The following is a 13,711-nucleotide window of genomic DNA, read 5'->3' as shown; positions in this document are numbered from 1 at the left end:
ACTTTAGAACATTTTCATTACCCCAGAAAGAAACCCTGTACCCCTCAGCTATCACCCCCAATCCCTCTATCCCCCTTAGCCCTTAGCATTCTTTTTTTCCTGCATTTATTTTTCATTATAGGTTTGTTGTCAGACAAAGGGGAAATGTTGCTCCTGTTAAACTGAAGTTACACCAAGGTGCCCTCCCCTTAGGATCATCCCCAGATGATTTTAGCTTGGACCAGAGTATATGTAACACTCTCCCATCCCTTGCTTACAAATTTTTGCTCATAAGGAATTTTCAAGGTACAATATTTAAAAACAGTTTGAAAAACTAATATTTGGTAATTCAGTTTACTCTGAATTATTAGAATTGAGAATGACTGATCTATTTAATGGTCTAATGAGGCTGTAATTCTTAATGAGTATCCACTGTATGCAAAGTAAGTTTGAGGTGCTCTGGGGATGCACTAAAAGAAAAAACATACTCTGGTAAAATTCACCCTTATGCAAATGAAAACTACAGTTGTGATCGTTTCCGTACTATCTGAAACCTTACTCCACCCTTCTACATTTCATAGAATCCTAACATTTTAGAGTTGGAAGGGACTTTGAAGGTCACCTAGAGAGTAGAAGAACTGTTCTGAGAAAGAATTTCAAGGATGACAGTTTGACCTTAAAAAAAAAAAAAGATTTAAACTGACCAACAATAGAATTTAAGTTAAATGGACATGTTCAAGCAGAAACTTCGTGATTACGCGTGAAGGATGAGATCATAAATTCTGGATCTTAGAGCTGGAAAGGACTTTAAAGGGTCATGTGGTCCAGCCCCTGTGGTCAGATATTCAGTTAGGAAACTGTCATTGTTACTATGTTAAAGAAGTGGAAGTTGATCTCCAGATTTGCTTATATGGTACAAATACTGGATATCTTGCCCTGAGGATGTTGGTTGTTGGCAATTTTTTTTTAGGGAGTATGAGTTAGAAAGGCTAAGTGGTTTGCTCAGATTAATATACAAACTTTAGTGAGCTCATGATGGCTGTATGATTTCTAGATCTCATTATGTTTCTGAGGCCTTAGAAATACTTAGGATTATGCTCCCTGAAATCGTTTCGGGAGTATTCATTAGAATTTGGGGAGGATTTCTACTTAAAGTGTAGGCAGACACACAAAATGGCGAGTTTGATAATAGTACCAAACAGGCACTTAGGTTTGTGTGTGCTTTCCTTACAACATCTTCTCTGCTGATTGACACCCCCTCAGTAAGGTGTGCTTTCCCAAACCAGACTGGGAAATCCCTTGAGTAAACTGTAATCCCTAATTTGGCTTCAGAACTGATCTCCCTGCCCAGTTTGAGGTTATCAGGATAGGATCCACTCTAGTTAAGACCCAGGAGTATAGGGTTCCCTAAATGTGGAATATGAGCTGAGTTGGGGGCTGGTGGTATGCACTGTTGTTTTGTGCTGGGTCATAGGAGACGCATACCCTTCTGTATTCTGGGTGTTGCTGGCTGTGCTAGGTGGTAAAGTAGAAAAGGGCAAGTCCTTTGTAAATAGACCCCTATCCTTTTCAAAATTTGGAGATAATTTTTAAGGCAGGTGTGAAACTGATGTGAGGAAAAGGTAGTGGTTAGACTCTGCTTTGTTTAATCACTTATTTGCTAACCTGGATTGCACAGGCTATTTCAATAGGGTAATCACTGGACTAAATTTATTGGCTCATGTTTTTTTTTTTCCTCTCTCTTATTTAATGTTATGGTAATTCTTTTAAAGAATCAACCAAATCTAGCATACTGTTCCGTTGTACATAGGTTAAGGGATTATTTTTCTAGCCCCAATACTTTTTTTTTCTTCACAGCATATGTTGTGCTCTTGTACTGACAACATTTTTGGACTCAAGCATTGATAGATTTTTGGAACTGATTTTTTTCAAGAGCTTGGGTACATTTTCCCCAGAAATAGGATAATGGCTGCTGAAAACATGAAGCATATCTGGAAAGGATCCCAACTTTTGGTTGAAAATTTAATTTTTCTTTTTAAACAGAAGAGGAAGGGTCAGGGGCAGAAGTTCACAGAAAACACTCCAAGTGTGGACCTTGCAAATATAAAGCTGAGTGTGATGAAGATGCAGAAAATGTTGGGTGAGTTGATTGAGGGAAGGGGATACACTTACTTGGAGGTTAATTATCAGCATTATTATATTATAGAAAGGTATCATCTAATTTGCTTCTGTGTATTTTGTGTGTGCCGTCTGTGTTTTTTTTGTTTAATGCTAGTCTACTGTCTTTTAAATTGATATAATACTATAGCTATTTAAGTGTTTTAGAATGGAAATCCGTTTATAATTTTTTTCATTTTACCACTGCCTTTTTTTCACTGATAGTTTTACATATTTTATACCAAGTGCTAATTTTATTCATCAGAATTGCTCTTATTTGGAATTATCTTACTATTATATTTTTAACTAGTATCAATGATAAACAGTTTTTCTTAACTTGCATTTTTATACACAAACTTTTCATGTATTTCAGTGTATTAAGAAAAATTCAAAACATTCAAAATTTTAGAGATAATAAGTAAATATTATATAATAAGTAAAAATTATTTCTGGAAATCTCAGCTGCACTGATTGACATTTTGTTTTATTTTCTCACTCATGTTCAGCCTTCACTAAGGTGGGTTTTGTAGCTGGACAGCATTGTCTGTCCAATTTCCTGTGCACTCCCTGTGAGAAGGGTGTTGTTTGGTGGAGGACTAACAATATAGACCTCATCAACACAGTTATGTTTGTTTCCTCCTTTCATCAGGTTCCTGTTTGTTTATTCCCAGTCTCAACCTTCTTTCAATTCTCTGAGGTGCTTGCTTTTTGCATAGGTGATTCTAAAAGCTTTAATGCTGCCTTTAGGACCTTATGTAACACAAATGGATCTTCTTCACTTCCTCAATTTTCCCTTAGTGCATATTTTACAGCACTTATTTTATAGAGATTTGCATGTTCTTTCTTACTTATATGTATTTTCACTGTGAATTTCCAGACTCATGTTTTATTCAGCCCTTAAATGCCTATTTGAGCCTTTTACTGATCAATGGTAGTATGGTTTAATTAGCATTTATGCCCGGAATGAGTTTTACACATCAGGATAACCACATTTTCAGTATTTTGGTACAGAATCACCTATTTGTCTGGCACTTGGTAAAATTAAATGTCTGATAATTTACTTGATATATGTTTGAAAGTAGGTGAGAATTGGCAAAAGACACGGTCAATAAAAAGTGAGTTCAGCAAACCCTGAGTTTGCTCTGTTTCTGCATATTGATCACTTGGATTGACATGTCCCTCTGTTTCAATCAGAGTGGATTGGTTTGTAAGAACATGTTTTCCAAAGTAGATTTTGGCCTGTAGAACATGAGAGAAATGATAGCAATGGGGACTTGCAGAGAGAACAGGTAATAGGTATTATGTTCTCTTCTTCTCTCTTTGTACTGATGATATGCATGATGAAACACCAGCATTTGTGTGTGTGTGTGTATTTTTGTAGATATTTGGTTCTTTTCAGTATTTTTCCTCAGGACTGTTCTATAATACTGTTCAGATTCAGAAGAGCTGTCAGTGATTGATTGGCTTGATCAGTTGATCTGTTGTTATTCCTTTGACAGTACCTGTCTTCAGTCCTATTTTTTACATTTCTCTGCTTTCATTTTCCATCCCTTAATTGAAAGAAATAGAGAGCTTTTGCTGGGAAGTAGAATGGATTCTGTGTAGTTTCAGAGGTGGCCCCAAGTATGACATCTGTATGATAAAATACACATCTTTCTGTGTACCCCTTTTCTTGATGGAATATGTAGCCTATGCCCGGTCAGAGCAACTCTGTTGTATATACTAAATTCATTTTGTGTGTGTCTATTTGAGAACTTGTAACTGCAGTTCTTGCAGGTACAGGCTCTAAGCATAAGAAAGTGGGCATAGACCAGGGAAGGGCTTACCAATAGTAAGGAGCATGCAGGCTGAGGAGCTTCCTAAGGAGCACATGGATAGATTGGGACAGGCAGCCAAGACCAGGCCAGGAAATTGATGCAATAATAGGAGAACATTAAGGAAGCAAACTGTACCTTTACCTAGAAAATAAGTACATATATACATAGTAATAATAGATATTAAGTAAAACAAAATTCTATAAAATAATACTTAACCTTTACTAAAAATAATGTATTCTAATATTTTCCATACTGATTATGACCTACAGTTAAAAAAATTGCTCTGTAATGTAACTATAATAGATATTTTATTTCATGTTACATTTTTAGGTATGGGTATTCATTTCCATTTAAAAAATATTTTATCTTTTCTCGTTTTGAAATGTCTTTCCTATCAAAAGAAATGCTATATATAACCTATCTGGTTTCCAAAGGGCAGCTAATCTTTTTTTTTCCTTTTGTAGTTGGTTAATTTATTATTATTTTTTAAAATTTCTTTTTTTATTGAAGTATGGTTGATGTACAATGTTGTGTTAGTTTCAGGTGTACGGCAAAGTGATTCAGTTATACGTATATATATAATCTATCCTTTTTCAGATGCTAAAATCTTTCTCTTGCTTTACAACTCTTTCTTTTCTTCTTGCTAATAGTAGGAAAAAAACCTGACTATTTGGGGGAGGGGATAAATGGTACCATGTAAGTTAATTTTCTGCTATTAAGAGAAGTGTAGTTTTTTATTTAGCCATTTAAATAGAAATTGATTTAAATATATTGTCTTAAACAGTATACAAAACATATTCTAACATATTCTTAGAGTCATATATTGTATAGTTCGTTACATTTTTCAAATGCTGTTATATAGATTATTTTTTCAGCTCTTTATGGCAGTCTGTCCAGTGGGTAGGGCAAGGGAGTATTATCCTGATTTTACTGGGGGAGCTGAGCTCGGAAGAAGCTGAATGGCTGTGATCAAGCAGCAGAACCAGAACACAGGTCTCATGACAAGAGATTTATCCATTCTGTTGTGCACACACGTGTGTAATACGATGATCTTCTCAGAGGCCACTGATGTTTTTAGTGGTAGCTGTTTCACGCCTACTAAAGGCTCCATTCTGCTTTGTGTTTTGGGTTCTACATTGTTTCATAAAATTGATTTTTCTTCTCCCATGCCAGGCTCTTCGCTGTTGCATCTGAGTGCTGTCAGTATGCCTTGTCAGTGATTCTGACTGTAGATGACTCCAACTTATTAATTGCCTCTCTGCTTCCCTGAAATAGGAAACAGTATGCTTATAGAAACTATATCTAATGTAGGAATACATTCTAAATGTAAAATCAGAGTAAATAGGTTCTTCGTGGAGTGTATGAACGTCAGATATTGCATGAATTTTGTCTCTCTTGTCTGCTCAGTGGCTATTTTATTTATAATTTAAATTATTTTTGCTTGTGAGAGGCTTTTTTCCTCTTTCTTCCCGAAGCACACTGTGTCTCTCTAATGGCATCGTGGGGCTTTGCATGGGTTTGTGATGGCTATCTTCATTGATGCTTACCTTTTGAATTTATACCTAGAGCGAGGTAGTTGAGGTTCCAAGAAATTTGACTCCCACATGGGTGAGGTTTCAGTAGGCCACTGCGACCGTTGTGACATACAGTGGCTAGACTTTCTGCTTAGTCTTTTTTTTTTTCTGCTTAGTCTTAAAACTTGGAAGCAATACCTGCTTTACAGAAAATTGTATTTCTTAAACTACATAATCGTAGCAACCACACCCCCTCTTTATCTAAACAATATTTCTAACCTGTCCAAGGCTGAGGTTATTGCTGCAAGATAGCCCTCAGCTGTTTGTCTGGACAGTGGGACCAGATAATCATAGAACGCCTTCAGCCAGGTAGACCTTTTATATACCTGACCTAAATCCCTGCCATGAACGATTTGAATAGTCTGTAAAATCATCTGGCATGATGTCAGTACAGGCGAGTTATAAAAAACCTCCAATTATTCCTTTGAACTTCGTCTGCCGTGTGCTTTATGGAAATTGTCCCTGCTCTTCTACCTCTTTGATGTCAGTCATTTTGGAGATGCTGGTTCCCTTTTCCCCTGAGTGATGTAAGCTGTCAGAGTTGCTCAGAGAAAGAATCATGTAGGTGTGCAGTATGACAGACAACGTTGAGAACCAGTTAATTCACCTGTTGGACATCTTTGTCATTTATGGTACCATTTTCTGCTTGGACACAGTTGCTGGCCACTGTCAGTCTGATGAGTCTCTCCCTCAGAACGTGGAATGAAATTTTTTTGTTGTTGTTTAAACAGAGAGAGTAATGCTGTACATCTGTCGTCTCCATTAACATCCTCCTTTCTGGAAGTTGCATATACTTTTAAAAAAAAAGAACAACCAAAGGAGTACTTTTCTACCGTTATCTACTCTGCGCTTCTGCTTTCCTCCTAATCAGAGATGACAATAATTTTCATCATTTAACATTGCCTGACTCTGGATATTTGGAATCTAGACTTTTAAAACTATTTAGGTTTAATAAATTTCTACCAAGGCCCCTTAGATTATAATGGGAAAATAATTGTATGTTGTCCATTAGGCTCTGATAACAGGAAATAAACACTATTAAACGTTATTTTATACCAAGTATAACCCAGATGTTAATAATGACAGGCTCATTTGTCCAGAAATGCAGAACACAGTATCCCCATGACCTCCTGCAGTTTGCTGGATGCTCTGTTACTCTTTGATGATTTGCCTCTGTTATTCTGTCTGCCTGAAGTCCCACCCCTGTATACCTACTTGTTTAATTCCTACTCTTCCTTCCAGCTTGGATGAAGTATGACTTCAGCACCTCTTCCTAGCAGCCTCCCTTGCTGTTTCTGCAGTCCCTATGAGTTAGGTGACTAACTCTGTGTTCCTCCCTTGGTCTTGAGAAAAACAACCTCCACATAGCACTTATACTGTTGGGATCACTAACAGATTGTGGGCTCCCTGAGTACAGGAACTTTGTTTTGCTGGTTTCTATGTTGGATGAACTTGCCATAAGGTTGGGTATCTTAGGGTCCCTCTATAGGTCTTGCTGAACTCGTGGCAGTTCACACAGGGCTTTCCTGTTCACTTAGAGCCACACAAAGGTGCGTTGTGAGGGTTTAACATGTGTGAAAAGGACTAGTAGTATTGTGAGGAATTTGTAGCAGGTGAACTTGTTGCAGTCTTCGTTAGGTGTTTATGAAATCTAAATAACGTCACATGAATTAGTTGAAGCCAGTGTTTTCCTAACTGCTAAATAAAACTTACCATATGGAGAAGGAATGACACTTTCTATGCACAGTAAGGGGAAAGGAAGAGACAGGATAGATATTTTTCAATAATAATACCTTTCAGATATACATAGTATTTAATTATTTCAAAGGGCTTTTTACAAAAGCTTATTTGATTCTGTCACCAGTGTTTGAGGTATTATCACTATTATTAAAGACTCAGAGTTGTGATTTGCCAAAATCCTAGAGCTAAATCAGAGAAGTCATTGAATTTATTCATGTATGTATGTATGCATTCATGCCTTTGAAATTCATAGTGTTAGAAATTCAAAAGCTTTGAAAGGCTTTACAGTAAAAGGTCTGTTTCCCACCCCACCCCTGATCCTCAGCTACCCAATTGTCTTCACTAGAGGCAGTCACTGTGATCTGTTTCTTAATCTCCCAGAGGTATTTTTTGCATGTACAAGCATGTATGTACACGAATTCTCTTTCTTTCCTTTTTTTAAACTAATGGCAGTGCACTATACATACTGCTCTACTCTTTATTTAAAACTTTTTTTGTAAAATGTACATTTTGCATACAAATGTGTTTAAAACATACACATGCAATTTAGAGAATACTACATCTATATACCTCACATCTAGGGTACAAAATAGAATATTGCCAAATTCACAGTACCGAGTGTTGACTTAGCTGGCACTGTTAGATGAAGGCTTACGGAAAAAGACACATTGAACAGTCTGTGTCAGAGTCTGACTTTTGGCTTCCTGGTTTACAAGATTCCCTTCTGGGGAAGTGGGTGGGCAAGGCCCTGAGTGTTACGGGGAATGTCATAGGGCTCATAGTTGAGACATCTGGTAGGATTCTCATGTCACCAGGTATGGATGATTGGCAGAAATGTGGTCAGAGAGTGGACTGCTCTGTGTTTTCTACTTCCAGTCTCACTGTAGCTGACCTCCAGCTCTCAGGAGCACGTCAGTTAAATGAGTGTGCTCGTTTGGTTCAGGTAGTTGACATGAAGGGGAGAGCAGGAACTTCATCAAGGCAAGTACAATTAAGAATCTGAGCCAGGCTTACCTAGGCATTCTCTTCTCTGGCTAAAAAGAGGGCAGTAGGCATCTTGGTAATGGCATCTAGCAATACAACTGTCCACAGAGTGAAATTATCAATATTTCAGTGTGGGGAACTCCCTGGTGGCTCAGTGGTTAAGAATCTGCCTGCCAATGCAGAGGACATGGGTTTGATCTCTGGTCCGGGAAGATCCCACATGCCATGGAGCAACTAAGCCCGTGCGCCACAACTACTGAACCTGCGCTCTAGTGCCCGCGTGCCGCAACTACTGAGCCCCTGTGCCGCAACTACTGAAGCCCGCGTGCCTAGAGCCCCGTGCTCTGCAACAAGAGAAGCCACTGCAATGAGAAGCCCGCGCACTGCAATGAAGAGTAGCCCCCACTCACCGCAACTAGAGAAAGCCCGTGCGCAGCAGTGAAGACCCAACGCAGCCAAAAATTAAAACAAAACAAAAAAATTCAATGTGGACTGGTTGCCCTCTTAATATAGCTGTCATCTTGGAATCTTCCTTCAATGTTGTGTCTTTTCCAACAACAATCAGTTCTCCATTTCTCCTTCACCAACTGGGTGTCCTACAATTCATTTCATTTATGCACTTCTTGGAGTCAGCACAGACCCCACAGGGTAAGGGCTTAGACTCACAAATTGCCCCCGTTTTAGACACCAGCTGCAAATGAGGTTCCCTGCACTTCTGCCCAGGATACTATGAATCTGGAGGTTCCTAAGACCTCGCTTAAGGTTCTATAATTTGCTAAAATGACTTAGAATTAAGGAAAGAGCTGAGTCATCTCATTAGCATACAAAAGACTCTTGTCAAAGTTCCAAGGGTTTTAGGAGCTCTGCCAGGAGCAGGGGACAAAGACTAAACATATTTTTTGTTATACCACAAGCATCATCCTAGAAATTCCTTTACCTCTCTCCTACATAGGATATCCTGTTTCTTGCTTTTTTTACCTTTAACTTTTTTGTTTTACTCTTCCATTATAGTATATCTTTCAGTAGGTTCTTGAGAAAGGGTACAAGGTGAGACCTTATATTTAAGGTGTTTTTATCCTACACCTAATACTTGACTTATGACTTGGTGAGTGCATAATTCTAGGTGGCAGATAATTTTCCCTCAGAATTGTGAAAGCATTGCTCTGTTGGCTTCTAGCTTCCAGTTGAAGTCTGAAACCACTCTGATTCATGGTCCTTTGTATATGATTTGTTTCCTCTCTATTGAAGCATGTAGAATCTCTTTTTGGTCCTCAGTATAACGAAATTTCACAGTTCCTAGAATCTTACTGACTTCTGATTTGAGAAATTTTCTTCAGTTAGTTCTTTGATGACTTCCTTTCCTCTCTTTTCTATTTCTGGTATTTCTGTTATTTGGATGCTGGACATTCTGGACTAGTCCTTTAATTTTCTTTTCTCTCCTATTTTCTATTTAGAAAAATTTTTGCTGTTTTTTTGAATTTGTCATTTCTCCTGTACTTTTCAATTTCTAAGAGCTCGTTTTTGTTCTCATGGTGCTCTTTTTTCATAGCATCCTATTTTTGTTTTATGATTGCAGTATGTTTTTGTGGCTTGCATTATTGGTATTCTATCTGCTATAAGTATGAGGTTTTCTTTTATTCATTTTTATTCAGTGAGTTTTAATCTGTTACTTTAACTTGTTTTGGGGGTCATATGGCCTTATAAAATGAATTAGTAAGTGTTCTTTCTATTCTCTGGATGATTTTGTGTAAGAATAGAAATGTCTATTTATTGAATGACTGGAATGAATGTGTTCATGAACTCTTTTTAAAAAAACACCTGGATCTGATGCTGTCTTTGAGGGACATTTTTTAAACTGATTTCTTTAATGATTTTAGTACCATTCAGCCTCTATTTCTTTTTTGGTCAAATTTAATAGTTAATATTTTTTAAAGGCTATTCATTTCACCAAAGTTTTCAAATTTGCTGGCATAAAGTTGTTTACAATAAACTTTTATTATCTTTTAAACCATAATCTGTAGTCTTTTTAAGTCCAGATACTGTTTTTTCTCTCATCCTGCTTTGTTGATTTGAAAGTCTTTTCAAAGGACCAGCTTTTGGCTTTATTGATCTTCTCTGTTGTAACTTTGTTTTCTATTTCTGTTTAGATGTATCTATAAATCTGTATCCATATCCGTGTCATCTATATTTTTCCCCTTCTTTTTTTGTTTTCACTGGATTTATTCCATTGCTCTTTTTCTAATTTCTTAAATGGATGCTTAGTGATTTAACTTTTGGCTGTTCATTTAATATTTTGAGATAAAACTTGAAAAAGGTGAGGGATCAAACCGAGTGGATGTTTGAGGGAAAAGTGTTCCGGGAAGAGGGGAAGCCCTGAGGCAGGAGTGTTCCTGGTGTGTTTGAGAGAAAAGCAAGACCAATTTAGTGAAAAGATTTTTCATGATATAAGTGTGGAAAATAACTACTTATCTCCTTTCATCTGTCACTTTCCTTGCTGAGATGTCTGTTTTATGTGACAACTGTGATGAGCAGGGAGAACACCATCTCAGTCACTCATTAGATTTGTGATCTAAGGGTTTTTAATGTCTTTCATATTCAGCTTCCCTGTTCTTAATTTGTTGTCATGATTAAAGAGGCAAATGTGACTATCCCTGCACAGTAGGTGCAGAGTAAATGGTTGTTAAATGTTTTGAATTTGACGTGTTTGCTGAAGCGATTTCTTTCCATTTTAGTGCACACTCCTGTGCTTGAGCATCCTGCCCTCTGCTGCCGTTGCCAGTCTGCAGACACGGGGAACCGCTGTAGTCAGTAGTGTCAGCAGCCTCTAGGGTCTAATACTGTCCTCCTCTCCTCACTGTTTCACTGAGCTGGACGTTCCTTGAGATGGTGGTTTCATTTTCTTTTGTCACGTGCTATTGAAAACATTAGCAATGGTTGTTCTCACAGCTCTTGGTCTTACGTGGACCTTTTCTACACGTGATCAAGGAGGTTCCTGTTGAGCTGTAGTGCCCTCTTCTGAGTCACTCGTTTCTCCTTACTAGATTGGTTCGGGATCTTGCCTTTGTTGCTCAGCCTTTTCTCATCCCTGAAACTGTTCTGTAATACTTTCTTCCATTGGCCACCATTTATTCCTTAAACCTGGAGTCGGCAAAATTTTTCTATAAAGGACCAGATGGTAAATATTTTACATTTTGGGGGTCACATATGGTCTCTGTCACATATTCTCCCTCTCCACCCCTTTAAAAATGTAAAAGCCATTTTTGACTTGTTAGTAAATATTCTTATGAATTTAAAGTTTTTTTATGGTGCCTTAATTTTTAAATTGTGAAACAGAGCATATATTGAAAAGTTTATGAAAAACTTACACATTTAGTTTAATGTGCAAAAATGAAACAAATTGTGACTCCTGCCTTCCAAGCCAAGAAATATAGGGTATTGTCAATACTTTAGAGCTGCCCCCAGCCCTGTGACCCTCCTCAACTGCATCTTTCTTTGATCCACCCACTCTATTGCATTTTGGGGAAATCATTCCTTTGCTTTCCTTATAGTTTTATCACATGATAACCCTCCTAATAATATATTACTTGGCTTTTGTTTGATTTTGAGTTTTATATAAGTGGAATCATACTATGTGTATCTTCTTTTGCTCAGCATTATGTTTTTAAGATTTATTCATGTTAATGCTCATAGTTGCTTAGTTGAATTCAGTTGCTTAACGTTTCCACATCCTTTCATAGTCCATTTTAATGTTGATGGACATTTGGATTGTTTCCAGTCTTCTGTTCTCATGAATAATGCTCTGTGAACATATGCATGTCTTCTGGTGCACATGTGTAAGAGATTTTCAAGGGCCTTACTCAGGAGTGGAATTATTGGGCATGTGCATGTCTAGCTTTTCCTGGTAATGCCTGTTTTCCAAAGTGGTTGTACCAGTAAGTTCTCCCTTCAGCAGAGGATAAGAATTCCCTTTGCTCCTCATTCTTGTAAACACTTGGTATTGTTCTCTTAATTTTTGCTGTTTAGTGAATGTGATGGTATCTCATTGTGGTTTAAATTTACATTTTTTTGATTATTGAGCAGATTGAACACCTTTTTACATATATTGTTTTTATATGCTTCCAAGTTCTATGTCATTTTTTAAATTAATTTTTTTTTTTTTTTTTTTGCGGTACGTGGGCCTCTCACTGTTGTGGCCTCTCCCATTGCGGAGCACAGGCTCCAGACGCGCAGGCTCAGCGGCCATGGCTCATGGGCCCAGCCACTCTGCGGCATGTGGGATCTTCCCGGACCGGGGCACGAACCCGCGTCCTCTGCATCGGCAGGCAGACTCTCAACCACCGTGCCACCAGGGAAGCCCTAAATTAATTTTTATATGTATTCTGGATACTGATTATTTGCTGGTTACATGGGCTGTAGTTTTTTTGTTTGTTTGCAGATTGTCGTTTTTATTCTCTTTGTGAGGTGTTCTTTATTTCAAAGTTAAATTTATTGGTCTCTTATGTTTGATCTTCTAAGTCTTTTGTAGTTTTGCCTTTCACATTTAGGTCTTTAATTCACCAGGAATTAACGAAATCTTCAAACATGTAGAAGAGGAGAAAAAAATAAAGTGGACCCCTCCCCATATACCCATCACTCAGTTTCAGTTAGTGTAAAAAATCCAATTTTGTTTTATCTCTTTTTCCCTCCACCTTTTTTTTTTTCCTTTTTTTGTGGTACGCGGGCCTCTCACTGTTGTGGCCTCTCCCGTTGTGGAGCACAGGCTCTGGACGCACAGGCTTAGCGGCCATGGCTCATGGGCCCAGCCGCTCCACGGCATTTGGGATCCTCCCGGACCGGGGCACGAACCCGTGTTCCCTGCATCGGCAGGCGGACTCTCAACCGCTGCGCCACCAGGGAAGCCCTCCCTCCACCTTTTTTGGGGGAAGTATTTTAAAGAAAATCCCAGCATTATGTCCTTTCATCTCTAGTTATTTCAGTTTTACTGATATTTTATCTGCTTGATATATGAGTTACAGAGAGATGCACGTTCAAATCTACTGTGGTAGATTTGGCTGTTTCTCACTGTGATTTTATCAGTTTTTGCTTTATAGATTTTGAGGCTGTTTAAAAATATTTAGAATTATATCTTCCTGGTGAATAAAATTTTTTATTATGAGGGATCTTCTTGCTCATAAATCTTTTCTGCCCTGAAGTCTCTTATGTTTGACATATATATAGATATATAGCCAAGATATATAGCCATACTAGGTTTCTTCCATTCCAGGTATGATATATCTCTCACAATTCTTTTATTTTGGTACAATACACATAATAAAATTAACCATCTTAACTATTTTTAAGTGTGCTGTCCAGTGGTATTAAATATATTCATAATGTTGTGCTATCATCACCACCATCCATCTCCAAAACTCTTTTAATCTTGTAAAACTGAAACTATATCTATTAAACAGTAACCCCCCC

The 13,711-nt window shown here is 37.7% G+C and overlaps 1 protein-coding gene across 2 annotated transcripts in view; it reads left to right on the top strand.

Moving 5' to 3' along the window:
• The window catches only part of TMEFF1 (transmembrane protein with EGF like and two follistatin like domains 1), a 92,680-nt gene that overhangs the window by 46,438 nt on the left and 32,531 nt on the right, over window positions 1–13,711 (top strand). For both annotated transcript variants that reach the window (XM_067743805.1, XM_067743806.1), the window contains exon 5: window positions 2,023–2,119. In XM_067743805.1, the coding sequence (XP_067599906.1) occupies window positions 2,023–2,119 (97 nt within the window). The remainder of the gene's footprint in view (window positions 1–2,022; window positions 2,120–13,711) is intronic.

This window comes from Pseudorca crassidens, chromosome 7, assembly GCF_039906515.1.
Source record: "Pseudorca crassidens isolate mPseCra1 chromosome 7, mPseCra1.hap1, whole genome shotgun sequence".
Taxonomy (NCBI): domain Eukaryota; kingdom Metazoa; phylum Chordata; class Mammalia; order Artiodactyla; family Delphinidae; genus Pseudorca; species Pseudorca crassidens.
Note: the sequence above shows the minus strand (reverse complement) of the source record. Positions and strands in the feature narration are given on the sequence as shown.